This window comes from Xiphophorus hellerii, chromosome 3 (assembly GCF_003331165.1).
Source record: "Xiphophorus hellerii strain 12219 chromosome 3, Xiphophorus_hellerii-4.1, whole genome shotgun sequence".
Lineage (NCBI taxonomy): Eukaryota > Metazoa > Chordata > Actinopteri > Cyprinodontiformes > Poeciliidae > Xiphophorus > Xiphophorus hellerii.
The window spans coordinates 29,304,610-29,327,687 of record NC_045674.1 but is presented as its reverse complement, the minus strand read 5'-3'; the positions used below and the strand labels follow the sequence as shown (position 1 = coordinate 29,327,687).

The following is a 23,078-nucleotide window of genomic DNA, read 5'->3' as shown; positions in this document are numbered from 1 at the left end:
CTAATCTGGACATGTTGCGCTGGATTGTTGGTGGCTATTAGCTATGTTTGCTACTAGCGGACAACAAATTTAGCTAACATACAGCAACAAGTTACTTTTAACTTCTAGTCTTTGGCTCCTGGTGATTTTAAATCCATTAGTCACCTTAACATTCGTTTAGCAGAGCTTTACTTTCAAACAAGTGCAAAGCAAACATCAGGGTGTTAAAAAAAGCCGTTTCCAGTTTCCTTAGTCTCTACAAAAATATGTAGTTGCCATTAATTATATATTCATAGAGTAGATAATCATAAGTCCTAATAAAAATAATATTTTTATTGATTGTGTAGCGTGGTCTTCGTTGACTGTATTAGTTTTCTTATTGAGTAAAATTAAAAGATGATCTCAGATCAGTAAACAATAACAGTCCGAAACTGCATTGACGTTCTCTCTGACTTTTAGTGTTTGTCCAGCCTTGGCACTGAAAACCCCTCAGATAAATAAATCACATTAAAAGTGTTCTAGTTTTCGTGTGTGTTTCAAAAGAAGAGGTGACACTGCACCAGCTGGAACGCAGCCAGCCTTACAGGGTGACTCTAATCCGGGGACTTTACAGTCATTCTGAATCAGGGAATCTGAATGAATGCCATGTGGTGCCGGTAAACTCCGGCCAAACGAGACCAGAGCACTCCTGGGCTAAGACGGATTTATCTAATTCTTTGGACAGATGGAAAGTAGGTTTGCATGACTGTGATTTGGGATGTTAAAGTCACACAAAGGTGTTTACTGTCCACTAGTTAGAGAGGTCGTCTAGCAAAACAGTCAAGTGTCGCCTTAGTTTCACAGAGAAAACCATAAAGTAATCAGAAAATCTAGCTTCAAACAGAGCAGGAACAACCCTTACCTTTATATTATATTAATAACACTTGTCGATTAATTCATCTTACAGCAAAAGTACCAAAGGCGTACTAGATATAGTGCCTTGCAGCAATATTAATACCCCTTAAATTTTCCCATATTTTTATGTCACAGTAACAAACTTCAATGTATTTCAGCAGGGTTTTGTATGATAGACCAGGTAGTGCATAGTAGCGTGTTGGGTGGAAAACAAACTGTGAAGTTCTACTTATAACTTTGTTTTTAGGATACTTACTGGCATCATCCATGACATCCAGGTCATTGGCCAACTCGGCACTGGTCAGATGATACTTTTCTGGATCACTGAGGGCCGTGAGCAGGATGAGCAACACCACGGCATTGATGAGCTTTAGGGACACAGGACATACGGGTAAGAAACGGGCAAATTACAGTGGAGCTGTAGAACTTAAAATGCACACATGAACTCTAGGTGTTGTGCAGGACGTAAAGTGGATGTTATAAACACGGGAACGTTAAAGGTCTGCTTGGAAATTTGTGTTTTTGGTGCAACACAATCTCTGGCTTGTGCAGTTCGTTACGCTGATGACTCATTCATCCCTATTGATGGGGTGAAGCAACGGAGCATTCTTCGCATTCAATAGGCAACCTGACACCAAACCTGCTACCTGAAGAGACCTGCTGCTGATTTATTAATATCAGGCAGAAAAAGGATTTTTCCACAGGCCCTTTAAATTGACTTCAAAATGCTGCTGAGTTTTCCCCTCGTTTTCAATTAGGAGACAATAACCCGGAATAAACTGTGATAGTTGCCTACATTTAGCTGCACACCTCATCTGCTGCGCTAGTTATAGCCTAACGATCTTAGAGGTAAACAATAACAAACTATTGGCCTGTCACGATAACATTTTACTGGACGATAAATTATCACAGAAATTATTGCGATAAAAGAAAACATTATTATTACGTTATTTTGAGACCGTTTTTAAGTCATGTGTAGATAACAGCATAATAATTCAAATTCAGCCCTCTGCGAGATCAATAAGTTTCAATTTTGTAAAGAACACTTTACCCTCGACAAGGAAGATATTTTAAATGTATATATATTGTTATATAAAAAATAACAATAAAAAAAGACCAAAAAACAATCAACTGAAAATTAAACCAAACGCAACCGAAACCGTAAATAAATTAGATTACAAAGTTTCTTTAAGCAAAATAGCCCTTCAAAAAATATGAATAGTCAGAATGGACATTAATGGGGGGGCTTTTAACTTATCACGCGATTAATTGATTAATTGCTTATTGCGACAGGCTTACAAACCCATAAAAATGACCAGAATACCCTGAAATAATATTTCATCCTTCTGTTGGAGTGCAGTATCCAACCTGAATCCCTCCAACGAGGCCACGCTTCCCCGCTTGCTGCCGAATGTCTACAGGGATGCAGTGGGACGCAGACGGATGCTCACCATATACCAGACCCCCAGGATGATGGTTCCTGTGCGGACATGGCAGCACAGGCAGCAGCTTGTGGAGTACCAGCGGTCCCACGGGGACATCATCATCTTGTCTGTGAACATTTACACGCAGGGTCGGTGACGGGTCGGGTTGGGAAGGAAAGCAGTCGCCTCGTCGTCCGAGCCACGTCCGCCGAGCGCCGAGTCTCGCCGAGAAATGACGAGAATCATCCGCTGTTGGTCTTTCGGTTGTTTACTCGTCGCTCGAGCGGATTATAAACGCGCCGCCGCGTCAAGTTCGACGCCATCTGAGGCGGAAAGCGGAAATCTGATTCCAAATTAAAAGCTGAATTTCACATTGAAGCAAAAATGTTTTAAGAAATTTCTCGAATAGGGAATCTTTGAAATTTTATAACCAACACAGTTTCAGTGTACTTTTTATTCTTCAGGTGAAGGAAAGAACTATTTAGCTGGTATCAGTCGAATTGTGAACTTTACTCAGAAGCTGAAACTTCTTTAAGAAAGGAAAATTAACAGGCAGGGTCCCCGAGGTCAAACGTCCACATGAGAAAATATGAAGTTTCTTTCCAAGTTCAAAATCCAACATGACTGACATCAATATAATTTAGTGATAACACTTTAATTGTACATTGTAGCAGACACTTGTGAATGGGCCCCATATGAATATTTTTTTAATTTTTTTTGCATTGGTTGATTATTAACTGGCCCTGGGGTCAATTGACTTCTTTGGGGTGAACAAACACAGCAACACAGGCCAACATTTTTATTTTTTTTGAGGGGAAGGATCTATTTTTTGGAGACCACAGATACAACAGAAATTAATCTAGCTTGCAGACCCCATTCAAGTTTTGGTCTAATTACTTCAGCTAAAGTTATTTTGAAGAGTACTTCCGGTGGTAATCTGTGCTACCTTGATTGAACAACCTCGGTCATGGTGACGATAAACACCCGAAAGGAGTTGGACTCAAATCCGATTATGTAATGCGTGATTTCGAGAAAGTTACTGAGCGGATTAAACTCAGAACACGAATCTGGAAATTATGGGCCAATTCAGAGGTGGGGACTCGAGTCACATGACTTGGACTCGAGTCAGACTCGAGTCGTTAAAATCACGACTTGAGACTTGACTTGAAAAAATGCTCAAAGACTCGGACTTGACTTTGACTTTCATGCCATTGACTTGGGACTTGACTCGACTTGAAGCTGTTTACTTGAAAAGACTTGATATTTTTTACTCAAAGTCTTAAAATTTAAAACACATTATTTATAAAGTGGCGTCATTAATTAATTTCACTCATTCCGTATCAATATGCGCAGACCGTCACTATGTTTTTCCTCTCTCCTTATGTATGTACGTGTACGTAGCTGCAGCACAACCAATCAAATTAACAGGATTTGGACGTTTAAAAAAACGCGGCAAAGTTACAGAGCTCAGGGAACGAAATACGAAATAACCGCTCGAATATGCTTCCGCGAGTAATTTCTTTTGGCTACGTAGGTTATGAACTTTCGACTAAAAAACGAACTGCAACTTGTAAAACATGCAAGAAGAGAATATCGGATGGAGATGCCACGACGTCCAACTTTGTCCGGCATTTGAAGCTTCACAAAGATCGGTAGGTGGCACTTTTCTTTTGCTGTAAGATAGTTGACTTTAGCTAACTTCGTGTTAGCATGTGTACTCCGGGTTAAATTGGTGATGATTTACCATAAATCCGGTCCTTCAAATGCCTCCACAAATAATGTGCACCGTGTTAGCTCAGGAAGCCGGTGGATAGTGAGCGGGGCTCCGGAACAGAAAGCAGATTCTGGACCTGAACACAGGGAACAGAGTCTCTCTGTCCCATCATGATGATGAGCCGGGTCTAGTATCATCTAAGGATGGTTGGTGTATTTGAAGACATCTACGTTGGGAAATTATATTGACAATATATTGTTTACTGCAGTCAGTGCATTAAGTCAACTGTTTTTGACGTAATGCACTGACCGGCGTGACTGTCACATGTGGCACAGAACCCATTTCCAAGTAGTATAGCTTTGCTGGGAAAAAAAAAAAAAGACCAAATACAGTGACTGTCCCAAATAAATTTTGTGTTTAGAATATCTGTCCCATATTTACGGAGGACTGAAACTAACATACTTAGAAATAAAAGCAGAAAAATAAATGCACCAGACCTTCCTGAGTTTACTTGTGATAACTTCATTTATACTTATTTCATTTTTTGAAAACTATGATTGTTGTAGTGTTGATGTTTATTTATGAATAGAAGGAGTAAACTGAAGTCAAATGTAATTCATGAATGGCTGTAATTTATTTTCTGACATCTGTTTACTTCTGACAGATTTGAAGAATACCAGATGAATAAGAGGATCACAAATGAACCTCAAATACGTATTTTAAAAAGAACAAATGGTCTAATATTTGAATTTTATGTATAATTGCAAATTATATAAAAAAAAATAAAATAAAAACGACTCGAAATGACTTGAAATTAAAGGTTCCTGACTTGAGACTTGACTCGACTTTTGCCTGTCTTTACTTGAGACTTGACTCGGACTTGAGGACAGAGACTTGAGACTTACTTGAGACTTGCAACACAGTGACTTGGTCACACCTCTGGGTCAATTCTTTACCCAGATCCGTTTATTTATTTATTTATTTATTTACCGTTGAAGCTGTGTTAAAAGATAAAGCAGTCTAACATCGCTATTTAAGGCGTAATATTTCACATGGCAAATAATTGATAGAAGAGTAATAGAAAACCAACAGACGCAGCGGTCATCACATGCTGTTCGAACAGGTGATTCAATGTAATTGAAACTTTAAATGTTCAGACTGGGCGGCGTGGACAACCGCCCAGGGCATCATCATGTGGGCCGCATCATGATGAAGTGACTGTATCTATACTGAAATAATATATTCTGGACACCTTTTATATATATATTTAAAAAACCTGTACTTTCTTTGGCACTTTTTCAGATGGTGGGTAGTAGGGAATTTTCCATAAAAAAAGAAATCTATAAAACGATCTGTATTTTCAGTCTGCAAAATGAAACAAAACTACTAAACATAGCCATAAATAACTGTTTTTATCTGATGAAGCAGCCTAATAAACATCTTAGAAGGAAGTTTCAATGAAATGCATTAAAAAAATAAACATTTTGGTGCAAGTCAAAAATTCCCTAAAATTAGATATTTTAAAAAACAAACAAAAAATCCCTGTTTTCTACCACCAATATCTATGAAACTATTAAAGATGGCCAAAATGGATGACTTTATATTATTCAGCGGCCTAATTTATCTTTAGTAGAGAAGTTTTATTTATTTGTATGAAAGATACAAATTTGAGAAGTGGTCAAAAAAATACACAATTTTGTCAATTTTTGAATTTTTTTTCCGTCGGTCAAATTAGCTCTGGTAGCATTTTTGTGGCCTAATAAATCTTTATTAAACAGTCCCAGACCCCTACAAAAAATTGAGCTTGTTAAGATTACATAGTCGGCTGGAAAAAATAGCTTTTGGGGCTTGGTTTCCAAAAGCCCCAAAAGCCTCCGTCATAATCGCCCTTTAGCCATTTCCCGAATCAGAAGCTACAATCGGAAGCCAAATTCAGCTTTGATCCAGACGGTCAGTTAGGATCGCCGCCACAGTTAGAGGACTGGACTGACGTTTCCTTCTGTGCAGTCCGGTTCTGTTTAGGATCCTGCTCATCATGCTATTAATGGTTTTAACCACAGTGCAAAGCAGCATCCGTGTCTCTCCATGTTTTAGACCAAACATGAAGGGAAACTTGACCAAGGGAAGCTAGTACAGTTAGCCACTGTGCTAGCCTAGCATAAAACCGCCACTTCCTGGACATACAATTATCACGTTTAAACAAGATACGTATCACGTCTAAGATAAGTATCACGCTATAACGTGATGGCACTCTAAATATTTTTTTTCCTGTGTGATAGCAATGCGCTTCCATACAAATCAAACCAAAATTAATACTGTTCCATCTGAGGACAGTCGGGAATAAAACCCACTTCCGTTTTTCAGTTGAATGTGTTTGGCTCATTTGTCTACACTGGGCCACACATATATACAAGCATGAACAGCAGCCTAATAGGATTAAAGATAAAAAAGTGTGTAACACCCCCAGCCCCAAATGAAGGATTGTGGCTTTACTGATGAACGTGAGGTTTATTGGAAAGTTAACCCTGAGTTTCATTGTAATAGCTGTATGCACAAACACACACACACACACCCACACACCCACACACACACACACACACACACACAAAGGACAGTGTAAGCTACAAAAACACAACCAGAACATTTCAACTAAAAATAATATTCACCTCTAAAAATATCAACTCTAATTCAAAACTATGCCCTAGTGTTTATATACAACAAATTCACAATTTCAATCGATTACAAAATTAGAACCATCCTTATTTACAAAACAAACATACCTTGTGCCTCTATCAAGGGGTTCGCTAATAACTAGACACATTTTAACACGTTGTTGTAACTTGTCTTCTGTTCCTTTCTGTCGTTAAGCTGCCATTCTACAACATATATAGAGCAAAAATAAAAATAAAATAACATCAAATCAAAAACTGGAAGTCATATGTTATACAAAATAAAACGAGATAAAGGAAAAAAGCCCTTAAGATGTCTAAATGAGAAACGGCCACAGTTTAACCTGAGTTCATCAAACACTTTTCCTCACAAAAACCTCTTTTGATGAGGAAAACACTGTTGAGCAGATTCAATGGGAAACCAGGTGATTGTGTTTTGCACATTGTTAAGCCCATATCAATTACAGCCACATTGGCAGAAACTAGTCTAATATGTTGGGAAAAGTTTCATTTGTCTTAATATGAACGAATTTATTTGGAAATGTTTTAATGGTTTGAAACATCTCCTTTACTAGAAGGTGGGAATCACTTCAGAGCTTTTCCTGGTTACCATAGCAATAGCAACTAATGCGACACTTCTACCTGACTGATGATGTCACTAGGATCAGATGCTTTGTGTCATAGAGCTATGACATCAGCTCTGAAACCTCTTAAATAGTTTGTCACTTGTGTTCTAGAGCCAGACTTGCAGAACCCAGCGGATTTATAGTTAATTGTTCTCTTTTCATTGTTAGACAGAAACGGAAGATGGATTCCCGTCAATTACCTAAGATTATTAATCCTTTGCTAAGGACAAGACAGAAGACGGAACCGAATGAAGAATCGAACCGACTTCGAGAACAGGAAGAATCTTTAAACACCTATGTTTCTTACTGGACTAAATACACTAAAGATACGGAACCTGAAAGAAAAATGACGGAAAGACTGCTGAGCCAAAGAGCTCCCTACGCGTCCACAGCTTATTACAGCGAGGTTTCTGGAAAAGACAAACTGTTTAAAAAGCCTTTAAAAGTAAAAGAAATGGCTAAGCGGGAGTCAAATGAAGGCTTTCCGCCTATATTTCAAAACACGCGTCCTGAAAAGGTTCCATCTCAACAGGATTGCAAGAAAATTGTTTATAACAATCTGGATGAAATAAAGAAAAAAGAAACTGCTAGTTACATCCTTTTGGAGGAAAAGCGTCGTGCAGAGAGGGCCAAGCAGCATTTACACCAAAAGTTACAAGAGGAACAAGAGAGGGAGAAGAAAGATAAAATGAAACAGATTCTGACTGATACATGGGACACCCAGGTTCAATATAAAAAGCAGAAAAACATGGAGAAGGCTGAAATTGAAAGGCAACAAATGGCTGCCATAATGCAGTCAGATAGACTGCATAAAAATGAAGAAATGGAAATGAAGAGACAGAAGAAAGAGAAAAGCCGGAATTTTTTGAGACATAATGAGGCTCAACTTAACCAAAAAGAGCAAAAGAAATCTAGAGGGGACAGTTTAAAGAATATATTAAAGAAAGAAACTGATTATGATGTTCTTTTACACAATAAGCAATGCAACAAGATGGCCAAGGATGAAGTTACCAAATTATCACATCAAATACAGCAGCAGGAGAAAACTCCGAAGCAAAAACCTCTGGCTGATGAATTGGCTACTAGACATCAGTACATTGATGACAAGGACAGGAGTCGTGAAATACGTCAAAAATTAGTGTACAACCAACTGTCCCTAATAAAGAAGAAAGAAGACGCGAAAAGGACAATTATGGAAGATAGGTCATTGAAAGAAATGAAACATCGGGAAGCTGCAGAGCAGAAGCTTGAAAAACTGGCGAAAGAGAAAAAAGCTGCAGCTACCAAGTCTCTGACCGACTCGTGGGATTATCAGATACGACGCAAACAGCAGGAGAAGAAGGAACTTCGTGAGGCTGAGAGGAAAGACATGTTATCCTTAATTGAGTTAGAGAGAGTGTGTGGAGGTGAACGTATTAAAAGTATCCATCTTGACAAATGCAAACAGCCTGTTTATGACGACGTTAAGGAGACTCTGCCAGCAGCAAGACCAGAGAGAAGTTGCTCCAAGTCCTGTGAGGGAAGAACGACGTATTCTGACAAACATGATGAAGGAAAAACCAGCAAGGTTTGCAGACCTTCACTGAGCTGTCAGAAAGTTACCAATACCAATACTGTCAAACTTCCCTCACTAAACTCCAAATCTGTGCACGTCTCTAAGAATTGCCAACAGAGTTCTAAAAAAGGAAAATTCCCATCCAAGGAAGTTTGGGATGCCGCTCTTAGGCTGCCGGCCACATGAACCGACAAGCAGAAGAAGATGGATGGATGGATGGACGGACGGACGGATGGATGGATGGACAGACGGACGGATGGATGGACGGATAGATGGATGGATGGACGGATGGATGGATGGATGGATGGATGGACGGATAGATGGATGGACGGACTGATGGATGGATAGATGGATGGATGGATGGACGGATAGATGGATGGACGGACGGATGGCTCTTCAAACCAGTCTTTCCTTTTCTCTTCAGCCTGTCTGTGAAAACAGCGGCTTTCACTTATCATTTACAAAACATCTTTGTAATATTTTCCGTTAGCAACGTCAGACATATGAGGCCTTAGCTTTGAAGGTAGCATAAGTCATTTTAACAAAAGGTTTTCTCTGGGTGCTCCAGTTTTCCTACAAAAACAATAGACAGACAGACAGACAGACAGACAGACATTGTCTGTAATTTTATTTATTAGTAAAATTAAGTAATCCTTCTTCAAATATAAGTTTTCTCTGGGTGCTCCAGTTTCTCTAAAAACACAAGTGACAGACAGACAGACAGACAGACATTGTAATTTGCTCTCTTAGTAAAATCAACTAATCTTGCTTTAAACTAAAGTTTTCTCCGGAGCTCCGGTTTCTCTACAAACACAAATGACAGACATACAGACAAACAGATAGATATTGTCTGTAATTTTGTCTATTAGTTAAATAATTCTACTTTAAACATAAATTCTCTCCGGGTCTCTACAAACATGATGCTACATAGGTTAGCTAGCTAAAATAGATAGGTCTATCAATAGGTAGGCAGGTAGAAAGATACCTGCCTACCTATTGATAGACAGGCAGGTATACCTACCTGTCTATTAGGTAGGTATACCTGTCAGTGCATAAGACTGACATGACATCATAAACATGACATAACATCTGTCATGAACATGAAGGAGTCTTTATGAATGTTCATGACTGTTGTCATGAAGTGTCATTCGGTAAATAATGACACTTTTAATGCAAAGCTGCATTAAAAGTGCCAACTTCGCATTATTTTGAAAATAAAGTCACTTTAATGCAAGGTTGGCACTTTTAATGGACTTTCACTGCAACTTCTAGAGCAACTTTGCATTAAAAGTGTCATAATAATAACATTAAAAGACAAGGACAGAACTGTATTAAATTGAATATATATATATAATGATGACATTAAAAGTGTCATTATTTCGACACTTTAATGTCATAATTAAAAGTGTGAGGCCTTTTAATTATGACAATTAAAATGAAAAGGCCTCACACCATATATATATTAAGTTATATATATATATATGATGTCATTATATACAGTATGTATATATATATATATATACTGTATATATATATAATGACATTAAAAGTGTCATTATTACGACACTTTTAATGTCATATTTAATAGTGTGAGGCATTTTAATTATGACAATTAAAATTAAAAGGCCTCACACCTTATATATATTAACTTATATATTAATATTATATATATATATATATATTAATTATAATATATTATTATATATTATATTATCATATAATAATATATATATATATACTGTATATATATATAATGACATTAAAATTGTCATTATTATGACACTTTTAATGTCATAATTAAATGTTTGAGGCCTTTAATTATGACAATTAAAATTAAAAGGCCTCACACCTTATATATATATATATATATATATATATATATATATATATATATATATATATATATATATATATATATATATATATATATATAATGTCATTATATACAGTATGTATATATATATATATACACTGCCTGGCCAAAAAAAAAAGTCGCCACCTGGATTTAACTAAGCAAATAGGTACAAGCCTCCTATTGGATAAGTACTGCATAGGCATCTTTCAGCTGGCAACAAGTTATTTAACCCCAGCTGATGCAATGAGTAACTCCTCATTTCTTAAACAACCATGGCAAAAGACACATCCTGTGGTCGTGGAAAAGACGTTAGTCTGTTTAAGAAGGGTCAAATCATTGGCATGCATCAAGCAGAGAAAACATTTAAGGAGATTGCAGAAACTACTAGAATTGGGTTAAGAACTGTCCAACGCATCATTAAAAACTGGAAGGATGGTGGGGAACCATCGTCTTCCAGGAAGAAATGTGGTCGGTAAAAATCCTGAACGATCGTGATTGGCGATTACTTAAACGTTTGGTCAAATCAAATCGAAGAAAAACAACAGCAGAACTCAGGAGTATGTTTAATTGTGAACGCAAAAGCATTTCCACACGCACAATGCGAAGGGAACTCAAGGGGTTGGGATTGAACAGCTGTGTAGCCGTAAGAAAACCTCTAATCAGAAAGGCTAACCAGAAAAAAAGGCTTCAATTTGCTAGGGAGCATAAAGATTGGACTCTGGAGGAATGGAAGAGGGTCATGTGGTCTGATGAGTCCAGATTTACCCTGTTCCAGAGTGATGGGCGCATCAGGGTAAGAAGAGAGGCAGGTGAAGTGATGCACCCATCATGCCTAGTGCCTACTGTACAAGCCTGTGGGGGCAGTGCTATGATCTGGGGTTGCTGCAGTTGGTCAGGTCTAGGTTCAGCAACATTGTGTGCCCAAAGAATGAGGTCAGCTGACTACCTGAATATACTGAATGACCAGGTTATTCCATCAATGGATTTTGTCTTCCCAAATGGAACGGGCATATTCCAAGATGACAATGCCGGGATTCATCGGGCTCACATTGTGACAGAGTGGTTCAGGGAGCATGAGACATCTTTTTCACACATGGATTGGCCACCACAGAGTCCAGACCTTAACCCCATTGAGAATCTTTGGGATGTGCTGGAGAAGGCTTTGCGCAGTGGTCAGACTCTCCCATCATCAATACAAGATCTTGGTGAAAGATTAATGCAACACTGGATGGAAATAAACCTTTGACACTGCAGAAGCTTATTGAAACAATGCCACAGCGAATGCGGGCTGTAATCAAAGCTAAAGGCGGTCCAACAAAATATTAGAGAGTGTGACCATTTTTTGGTGGTGACCTTTTTTTTTGGCCAGGCAGTGTATATACTGTATATATATAATGACATTAAAAGTGTCATTATTATGACACTTTTAATGTCATAATTAAAAGTTTGAGGCCTTTAATTATGACAATTAAAATTAAAAGGCCTCACACCTTATATATATTAACTTATATATATATATATATATAATAATATATTAATTATAATATATTATTATATATTATATTATTATATAATAATATATAAAAATATATATATACTGTATATATATATATATATATATATATATATATATAGCTGGTTGGATAGCTCAATAGATAAGGCATCAGTATATCAGTATAGTCTGGGTCCTTAGGCAAGACCGTTCAAGCTACTGCCTACCTCATACCATGAGAGACACAAAAAATGCATAACATGCCGGCTCAGACGTCGCCCGGCCAAACAAGGTCTGCGTCAGGTGTTGGGGAACCAGAGCACCTTGATGACAAATGGGCTACTGGAACAAGACGGAAATGGGCGAGAGATGAAAATGTGGATCTGTTGGAATGCTACTACTCAAGTAACCCTAATCAGAGAGGTTACATGCAAAGACTGGTGAAGGAATGGTTACTTCGACATCCCCAGTCAACACTAAGCGCTAAACAACTAGTAGCTCAGTGTTCCAACATCCGCAAACGGCAACTGCTATCACAACTTGAGATTGACGAGATACAACACAAATGCTACGGCAAAAAGGAGGAACCTGGATGTCAGAACTGTGACATGTAGTTAAGTCCCCACCCAGTCAGGGGATACACGGCCCCCCGAATCAGAGCGAATCAGAGCTGAACGAGACGGCTGCTGACCTGAGAGAGAAAATCATGACCCGAATGACAACCAGACCTTCTCGGCGCCAATTACAACGGCTGAGTGAAGTACCATCAGAGATCATTGAGAATGTGAATGCAGCATTGAATATTATACCATTGAATAGCAATACCAAGCGACTGCAACATCAGGAAAAAGGAGCACGAGAAACTAGAGAAATACCAGGGCCTCAGGGAGGAACTGGAGAGGGCCTGGAAGGTGAAGGTCATCGGGGCCCTCGGGGCAGTCACCCCCAATCTGGACCAATGGCTACAACAGATCCCAGGAACAACATCAGACATCTCAGTCCAGAAATGCAGTCCTTGCACAGCCAAGATACTGCGCAGAACCCTCAAGCTCCCAGGCCTCTGGTAGAGGACCTGAGCTCAGAGGATAAGAGGATAAGAGCGGGTGGTTCTTATCAGAGGATAAGAACCACCCGCTCTTATGGGTGGGTGAGAAGGGAATTTTTTTTTATATACTGTATATAATGACATTAAAAGTGTCATAATAATGACAATTAAAAGTGTGAGGCCTTTAATTATGACAATTAAAAGGCTTCACACCTTATATACATTAATTTCCCAAATCTCTCTGGAGTCACTTAAATAATGTCCAACTAAAGAACAGAACAGAATGTTAGGATGTTTCTGTGTGAACAAAAAGGTGTTTGGTACTGAAACTATGACAGGCCCACTTCATGAACTGTGAACTGAAATAGTAAAACTCGACTCATCATGTCTACTTTTCTATAAATGGACAAACATTCTTGTAAAAAAGGCCAACAGCCGCATAATGTTCAAATAAAAATAAGGGTAATTAAATTTCTAAGTATGATTTTCAAATAAAGTTCAGGTTAATGACTAGTTTTCACTAGTCATTAACCTGAACTTCTACCTTGATAATAAACTGGTTTTAGGTTTATTAATCCTATGAATTTAGGAAAAAGTTCTTCAATGACTTTAAATGCAGTTTTGAGTAGATTTGATTTTAATTTCTGGGAGAGCAGATCACACCAGGACTGTCTCTCCACAGCTGCTTGTGTCTCATTAATGTTGGCAGGTATGATGTGATCTTGAGATTCTGTTTCAAACTGAGTTTATACACCTCTGGAAAACATTTAAAGTTTCTCTGATTTGACTCTTTATAGGTATATGTTTGAGTAAAATGAATATTGTTTACTCTATGAATTACTGACAACATATTTCTTCATTCTGTTTGTGAATGTATGTAAATAAGCAGTTAGATTTAGAAAACTGCACCAGCAAATATCTTTTCATGGGTCTTAGCCTTACTGGGGGCTAAGCACCCCTAAAAGTCAGATCCTAGACTGGTTCTGACTTTTAGGTCTGATCTAAAAGTTCAGACCTGAATGAGTGACATCATTCATTCTGTGGAAAAACAGATTGCTCTTATGGATGCAGTAGATGATGTTTTTAAAGAGCGATCCAGTCAGGAAATGTCAGTAAAACGTTTGTTTGTTCAATGCCATGTGGAGCCTGAGATCTCATACTTTGATCTCAGGCCTTATTATTATTATTATTATATACTTGGGATCATGGCTCAGATTGAATACACCAAAAAACTTGAAAAAGTAATTGCCTTACACTGAAGAGGATTTGATCTTGATAATGTGCATTTCAAGAAGCCAACCACAGACAAGTGAGCTGTTGGCTCCAGATCTGTTGGCTCCAGATCAGCAGGATTCATGTCATGAAGTAACTTTTTCACTCGCCAGACATTGAACCAACAGAGAACTAGATTACATCACAAGTGGTAAAAAACCAAGAAATGTAGATGACTTGTTAAATAGTACAGCTCTGGAATGGAATCCATCTCTGATATTTAGCAGTGTATATCAATGGGGTCAACTCCATACACTTCATTCATTTAATCATAGAACAAAGTGATTACACAATTAATGAGTAGTACAGGGACGCTCGCTATTATTCAGTTTATAGAGTGAAAGGAGTTTTCCTGACTTTTTTTTTTCCCCCATGTTTTGATTTGAAACAGAACAGATCAGAGGTGGGGACTCGAGTCACATGACTTGGACTCGAGTCAGACTCGAGTCGTTAAAATCACGACTTGAGACTTGACTTGAAAAAATGCTCAAAGACTCGGACTTGACTTTGACTTTCATGCCATTGACTTGGGACTTGACTCGACTTGAAGCTGTTTACTTGAAAAGACTTGATATTTTTTACTCAAAGTCTTAAAATTTAAAACACATTATTTATAAAGTGGCGTCATTAATTAATTTCACTCATTCCGTATCAATATGCGCAGACCGTCACTATGTTTTTCCTCTCTCCTTATGTATGTATGTGTACGTAGCTGCAGCACAACCAATCAAATTAACAGGATTTGGACGTTTAAAAAACGCGGCAAAAGTTACAGAGCTCAGGGAACGAATAGAAATAACCGCTCGAATATGCTTCCGCGAGTAATTTCTTTTGGCTACGTAGGTTATGAACTTTCGACTAAAAAACGAACTGCAACTTGTAAAACATGCAAGAAGAGAATATCGGATGGAGATGCCACGACGTCCAACTTTGTCCGGCATTTGAAGCTTCACAGAGATCGGTAGGTGGCACTTTTCTTTTGCTGTAAGATAGTTGACTTTAGCTAACTTCGGGTTAGCATGTGTACTCCGGGTTAAATTGGTGATGATTTACCATAAATCCGGTCCTTCAAATGCCTCCACAAATAATGTGCACCGTGTTAGCTCAGGAAGCCGGTGGATAGTGAGCGGGGGCTCCGGAACAGAAAGCAGATTCTGGACCTGAACACAGGGAACAGAGTCTCTCTGTCCCATCATGATGATGAGCCGGGTTAGTATCATCTAAGGATGGTTGGTGTATTTGAAGACATCTACGTTGGGAAATTATATTGACAATATATTGTTTTGACAGGTCAGAGAAAAGAGGAAAAAACTGCTGTTATGGTTTCTTTGTATTGTGCTGTGGAAATGTCAGCATTTTCGTCTTTTTTGATTGAATATCAAGTTTAACAGAACTGGGCAATAAAGTGGTCCAATTTAAAAATGTTTTTTATACTTTGTGTTCAGCTACACATGTTCTATCATTTGAGATAAATACATATTTTAAAACGAACAAATGGTCTATTATTGAATTTTTTGTATAATTGCAAATTATTAAAAAAAAAATAAAATAAAAACGACTCGAAATGACTTGAAATTAAAGGTTCCTGACTTGAGACTTGACTCGACTTTTGCCTGTCTTTACTTGAGACTTGACTCGGACTTGAGGACAAAGACTTGAGACTTACTTGAGACTTGCAACACAGTGACTTGGTCACACCTCTGGAACAGATTCATAAAAGCTATAAGGATTCAAAATTTACTCAAATTTAAGATTTACACTTATTTTAAATAAAAGTACCGTATTTGCTATATCAATGTATCATGAGATAGTAAAAGTGGTATTCATTAGACGAAAGATAGAAAAACTGGCCTTTATTTAGTCTTTTTACATATGGCTTTAGCTTTTCTTTTATTACAAATAAGTTTTACAAAACGATTCTGAGGACTTCTGAATCAAGCAGAGGTGGAAAAACAAAAAAAACAAAAACAAAACTAAGAGGCTGACAACAATGACGCGTTTGCCATCAGATGCCCCCAACTTTCAGCATGACTGCGGCTGAAAGACAGCAACCGGCCGTAAAAAAAAAAAGACAGCAAGAGAACATTTTGTCGACACACGGCAGCAAAACGGACGAGACGAACAAGATGGACAGAGGTGGTGACATTTTTTTTCCCCCAGAATCACAGGAAGAAAAAGCAAGAACCGCGGAGTCGACGCGAGTCCCTTTCCTGTGCCTGACGAGGCTCATTTACATCACGACAGTTTACATCTCGTAGAGCTTCCAGCCGCTGGTCTGAACCACCGACATCAGAGCAGGTTAAAAGAAGGCCGGTTCACCCCGTTCGGCCCAGTGTTGAGAAACAGTTACTCTCTGCACAGTGAGCGGCGCTCGTCAGCCGCCGCCACAGATTTCTAAACTTCATCAGTATTTTTCCTACAGGTCTAAGGACTAAATTACAGCTCCTTCAGTTATTTGATTCAGTGGAATTAGAAGACATTATCAGAAAGATCAAATGCATACATAGAAACCATCAACACCCCATCACATTAGATTGCACTGCATTAAAATTTCACTTTTCAAGGATCCACCAAACTGGCACATGATGTGTATTTAAAAAAAAAAAAAAAAGTTGTTTTCGGACCACGTTTTTTTTTTTTTCCTCCCTCTGGTAAAGTTCTGTCAACGGCGACCGTCGTTCCCAAATCCCTGTCAGAGAAGGTGTTGCATAAGCAGGATGTGAAGTCTCTTGCATACGGAGGCGTCTCATGTCTCCTCTCCTCGCCTTCTTCTTCTTCGCAGGTTTGGGCACTTGGCTTCTCTTCGATTTTTCTGTGGAAACGAGGCAAAGAACACCTTCAAGCCATGAGCCAGAAAATTTAATCATGGAGAACTAGTCGTTTTGAAAAGTTGAAGCACAATAGAACTCTTGGATTACCAAAAAAAAAAAAAAAACAACTTTCTGTGATTTTCTTTTAGTTTTGCAATTTTTGGGAACAAGTCTGACTTTTCAGCATTTAAAATGCCTAATCCAAGACATTTTGTACTTGCCTGACCAAATTACCCCGACTCCTATAATGAGCTCAGCAGATGAGCAGTTCCACCAGGTGTTTTGCTAATTGCTGCTGGCTAGTCTGAAGGAGCTGAGTGGAGAGTTGTAAAGGAGGGCCGCTCTGTGAGGCAGAAAGCTGGAAACTGAGGAGGAGCTACGTCTTAAAGGCGGAGCTAAGTCCTGCCAGGTGTTTGGCACAGGTGAATGGTTGCCATGGGAGATTAAAGTATTTATTGAAAATTTATGAAAGAAACACTCCAGATACGCTATAATGTAAAACAAAAAAAAAATAAGTTGATTTATGATGATACTGTCCCTTTAATAACTCTTATTAATTGTCTTACAACTTTTCTTTTTTACCAAATAGAAAAATTAAAGCAAAATAGATTTTTAGTTGTTTACTTTGATAACAAAATTTACTGATTCGTTAGTTAGTTTTTACTTAGAAAAAGGTATGACTACACTGCAAGTATAATCAAAACATGCCTGAACAGCGCCCCCTTGAGAAGCATTGGACCAAGTGCGACGTTCTTACTTTGCTCTGTCGAAGCAGGAAGGTTGTTCTGCTTGTAAGCGGGCTCTCCATCGGTTGGCTTCTGTATAGCAAAAAATAAATAAATAAATATATATATACTGTATATTAGAAATTCAGACTAGAAATAGAAACAATAAAGGTGCGTCGCATCGGTCAAGCAGAAAAGGGATGAACCTCAGTTTTGGGTCACTCACTGTTCCTTTTACCTCACATCACACTCAGCGTAACAGAGGAAAACCAATAACTGTGTTACGTAAAATAAGAGCTTGGTACAATCAGATAAAGCACCGGCGGTACTGGAACAGTTCACCGAGACAACATCTGCTCGTCATGTGAATCAATAACTTATTATCCAGCATTTCTTTAATAAACTGCAGCTATGAGTCATCCAGTGAATCACATCTGGTCCAGAAAATACGTCCCTTTGTTTGCAGCGGCTAATTTACCTGAATGTCAAGAGAGCTGACAGAATCAGTACCTGAGAATGTTGAACACCAAAAATGAAAGTGCGACTGCAGACTGATATACAATTAATCTCATTTGTATTTAGACAATTACAAGAAAAAAAAAATCAATTGATTAAAAAAAAGTTCTTAGCAATTTTTTTTTTCAATCTGATTTGAAAGTATATTCCTATTGTTCTTTAAGTGCCATAAATTTAAGGAGAAATAAGTTGTGATTACATTTTTTTTCCATAATAGAGCAACTGTACAATAATACTCTATTTTGTGTTCCAGCTAATCTGGACATGTTGCGCTGGATTGTTGGTGGCTATTAGCTATGTTTGCTACTAGCGGACAACAAATTTAGCTAACATACAGCAACAAGTTACTTTTAACTTCTAGTCTTTGGCTCCTGGTGATTTTAAATCCATTAGTCACCTTAACATTCGTTTAGCAGAGCTTTACTTTCAAACAAGTGCAAAGCAAACATCAGGGTGTTAAAAAAAAGCCGTTTCCAGTTTCCTTAGTCTCTACAAAAATATGTAGTTGCCATTAATTATCTATTCATAGAGTAGATAATCATAAGTCCTAATAAAAATAATTATTTATTGTGTGTAGCGTGGTCTTCGTTGACTGTATTAGTTTTTATTGAGTAAAATTAAAAGATGATCTCAGATCAGTAAACAATAACAGTCCGAAACTGCATTGACGTTCTCTCTGACTTTTAGTGTTTGTCCAGCCTTGGCACTGAAAAACCCCTCAGATAAATAAATCACATTAAAAGTGTTCTAGTTTTCGTGTGTGTTTCAAAAGAAGAGGTGACACTGCACCAGCTGGAACGCAGCCAGCCTTACAGGGTGACTCTAATCCGGGGACTTTACAGTCATTCTGAATCAGGGAATCTGAATGAATGCCATGTGGTGCCGGTAAACTCCGGCCAAACGAGACCAGAGCACTCCTGGGCTAAGACGGATTTATCTAATTCTTTGGACAGATGGAAAGTAGGTTTGCATGACTGTGATTTGGGATGTTAAAGTCACACAAAGGTGTTTACTGTCCACTAGTTAGAGAGGTCGTCTAGCAAAACAGTCAAGTGTCGCCTTAGTTTCACAGAGAAAACCATAAAGTAATCAGAAAATCTAGCTTCAAACAGAGCAGGAACAACCCTTACCTTTATATTATATTAATAACACTGTCGATTAATTCATCTTACAGCAAAAGTACCAAAGGCGTACTAGATATAGTGCCTTGCAGCAATATTAATACCCCTTAAATTTTCCCATATTTTTATGTCACAGTAACAAACTTCAATGTATTTCAGCAGGGTTTTGTATGATAGACCAGGTAGTGCATAGTAGCGTGTTGGGTGGAAAACAAACTGTGAAGTTCTACTTATAACTTTTTTTTAGGATACTTACTGGCATCATCCATGACATCCAGGTCATTGGCCAACTCGGCACTGGTCAGATGATACTTTTCTGGATCACTGAGGGCCGTGAGCAGGATGAGCAACACCACGGCATTGATGAGCTTTAGGGACACAGGACATACGGGTAAGAAACGGGCAAATTACAGTGGAGCTGTAGAAAAAATGCACACATGAACTCTAGGTGTTGTGCAGGACGTAAAGTCGATGTTATAAACACAGGAACGTTAAAGGTCTGCTTGGAAATTTGTGTTTTTGGTGCAACACAATCTCTGGCTTGTGCAGTTCGTTATGCTGATGACTCATTCATCCCTATTGATGGGGTGAAGCAACGGAGCATTCTTCGCATTCAATAGGCAACCTGACACCAAACCTGCTACCTGAAGAGACTGCTGCTGATTTATTAATAGCAGGCAGAAAAAGGATTTTTCCACAGGCCCTTTAAATTGACTTCAAAATGCTGCTGAGTTTTCCCCTCGTTTTCAATTAGGAGACAATAACCCGGAATAAACTGTGATAGTTGCCTACATTAGCTGCACACGTCATCTGCTGCGCTAGTTATAGCCTAACGATCTTAGAGGTAAACAATAACAAACTATTGGCCTGTCACGATAACATTTTACTGGACGATAAATTATCACAGAAATTATTGCGATAAAAGAAAACATTATTATTACGTTATTTTGAGACCGTTTTTAAGTCATGTGTAGATAACAGCATAATAATTCAAATTCAGCCCTCTGCGAGATCAATAAGTTTCAATTTTGTAAAGAACACTTTACCCTCGACAAGGAAGATATTTTAAATGTATATATATTGTATATAAAAAATAACAATAAAAAAAGACCAAAAAACAATCAACTGAAAATTAAACCAAACGCAACCGAAACCGTAAATAAATTAGATTACAAAGTTTTCTTTAAGCAAAATAGCCTTCAAAAAATATGAATAGTCAGAATGGACATTAATGGGGGGGCTTTTAACTTATCACGCGATTAATTGATTAATTGCTTATTGCGACAGGCTTACAAACCCATAAAAATGACCAGAATACCCTGAAATAATATTTCATCCTTTTGTTGGAGTGCAGTATCCAACCTGAATCCCTCCAACGAGGCCACGCTTCCCCGCTTGCTGCCGAATGTCTACAGGGATGCAGTGGGACGCAGACGGATGCTCACCATATACCAGACCCCCAGGATGATGGTTCCTGTGCGGACATGGCAGCACAGGCAGCAGCTTGTGGAGTACCAGCGGTCCCACGGGGACATCATCATCTTGTCTGTGAACATTTACACGCAGGGTCGGTGACGGGTCGGGTTGGGAAGGAAAGCAGTCGCCTCGTCGTCCGAGCCACGTCCGCCGAGCGCCGAGTCTCGCCGAGAAATGACGAGAATCATCCGCTGTGTCTTTCGGTTGTTTACTCGTCGCTCGAGCGGATTATAAACGCGCCGCCGCGTCAAGTTCGACGCCATCTGAGGGGGAAAGCGGAAATCTGATTCCAAATTAAAAGCTGAATTTCACATTGAACGCAAAAATGTTTTAAGAAATTTCTCGAATAGGGAATCTTTGAAATTTTATAACCAACACAGTTTCAGTGTACTTTTTTCTTCAGGTGAAGGAAAGAACTATTTAGCTGGTATCAGTCGAATTGTGAACTTACTCAGAAGCTGAAACTTCTTAAGAAAGGAAAATTAACAGGCAGGGTCCCCGAGGTCAAACGTCCACATGAGAAAATATGAAGTTTCTTTCCAAGTTCAAAATCCAACATGACTGCATCAATATAATTTAGTGATAACACTTTAATTGTACATTGTAGCAGACACTTGTGAATGGGCCCCATATGAATATTTTTTTAATTTTTTTTGCATTGGTTGATTATTAACTGGCCCTGGGGTCAATTGACTTCTTTGGGGTGAACAAACACAGCAACACAGGCCAACATTTTTATTTTTTTGAGGGGAAGGATCTATTTTTTGGAGACCACAGATACAACAGAAATTAATCTAGCTTGCAGACCCCATTCAAGTTTTGGTCTAATTACTTCAGCTAAAGTTATTTTGAAGAGTACTTCCGGTGGTAATCTGTGCTACCTTGATTGAACAACCTCGGTCATGGTGACGATAAACACCGAAAGGAGTTGGACTCAAATCCGATTATGTAATGCGTGATTTCGAGAAAGTTACTGAGCGGAATTAAACTCAGAACACGAATCTGGAAATTATGGGTCAATTCTTTACCCAGATCCGTTTATTTATTTATTTATTTATTTACCGTTGAAGCTGTGTTAAAAGATAAAGCAGTCTAACATCGCTATATAAGGCGTAATATTTCACATGGCAAATAATTGATAGAAGAGTAATAGAAAACCAACAGACGCAGCGGTCATCACATGCTGTTCAAACAGGTGATTCAATGTAATTGAATCATTAAATGTTCAGACTGGGCGGCGTGGACAACCGCCCAGGGCATCATCATGTGGGCGGCATCATGATGAAGTGACAGTATCTATACTGAAATAATATATTCTGGACACCTTTTATATATATATAAAAAAAACTGTACTTTCTTTGGCACTTTTTCAGATGGTGGGTAGTAGGGAATTTTCCATAAAAAAAGAAATCTAAAAAACGATCTGTATTTTCAGTCTGCAAAATAAAACAAAACTACTAAAGATTGCCATAAATGAATGTTTTTATCTGATGAAGCAGCCTAATTAACATCTAAGAAGGAAGTTTCAATGAAATGCATTAAAAAAAATAAACATTTTGGTGCAAGTCAAAAATTCCCTAAAATTAGATATTTTAAAAAACAAACAAAAAATCCCTGTTTTCTACCACCAATATCTTGAAACTATTAAAGATGGCCAAAATGGATGACTTTATATTATTCAGCGGCCTAATTTATCTTTAGTAGAGAAGTTTTATTTATTTGTATGAAAGATACAAATTTGAGAAGTGGTCAAAAAAATACACAATTTTGTCAATTTTTGAATTTTTTTTCCGTCGGTCAAATTAGCTCTGGTAGCATTTTTGTGGCCTAATAAATCTTTATTAAACAGTCCCAGACCCCTACAAAAAATTGAGCTTGTTAAGATTACATAGTCGGCTGGAAAAA

At 38.1% G+C, this 23,078-nt stretch overlaps 1 protein-coding gene across 1 annotated transcript; it reads right to left on the bottom strand.

Moving 5' to 3' along the window:
• Window positions 1-17,993: 17,993 nt before the first annotated feature.
• On the bottom strand, window positions 17,994-21,361 carry LOC116715270 (lysosomal-associated transmembrane protein 4B-like). The gene is made up of 3 exons (XM_032555875.1): window positions 21,143-21,361; window positions 19,954-20,065; window positions 17,994-18,153 (listed from the first exon to the last, which is right to left on the bottom strand). The coding sequence occupies exons 1-3, from the start codon at window positions 21,251-21,253 to the stop codon at window positions 18,089-18,091; spliced, it is 288 nt and encodes a 95-aa protein (XP_032411766.1). The 5' UTR covers window positions 21,254-21,361; the 3' UTR covers window positions 17,994-18,088.
• Window positions 21,362-23,078: the final 1,717 nt, after the last annotated feature.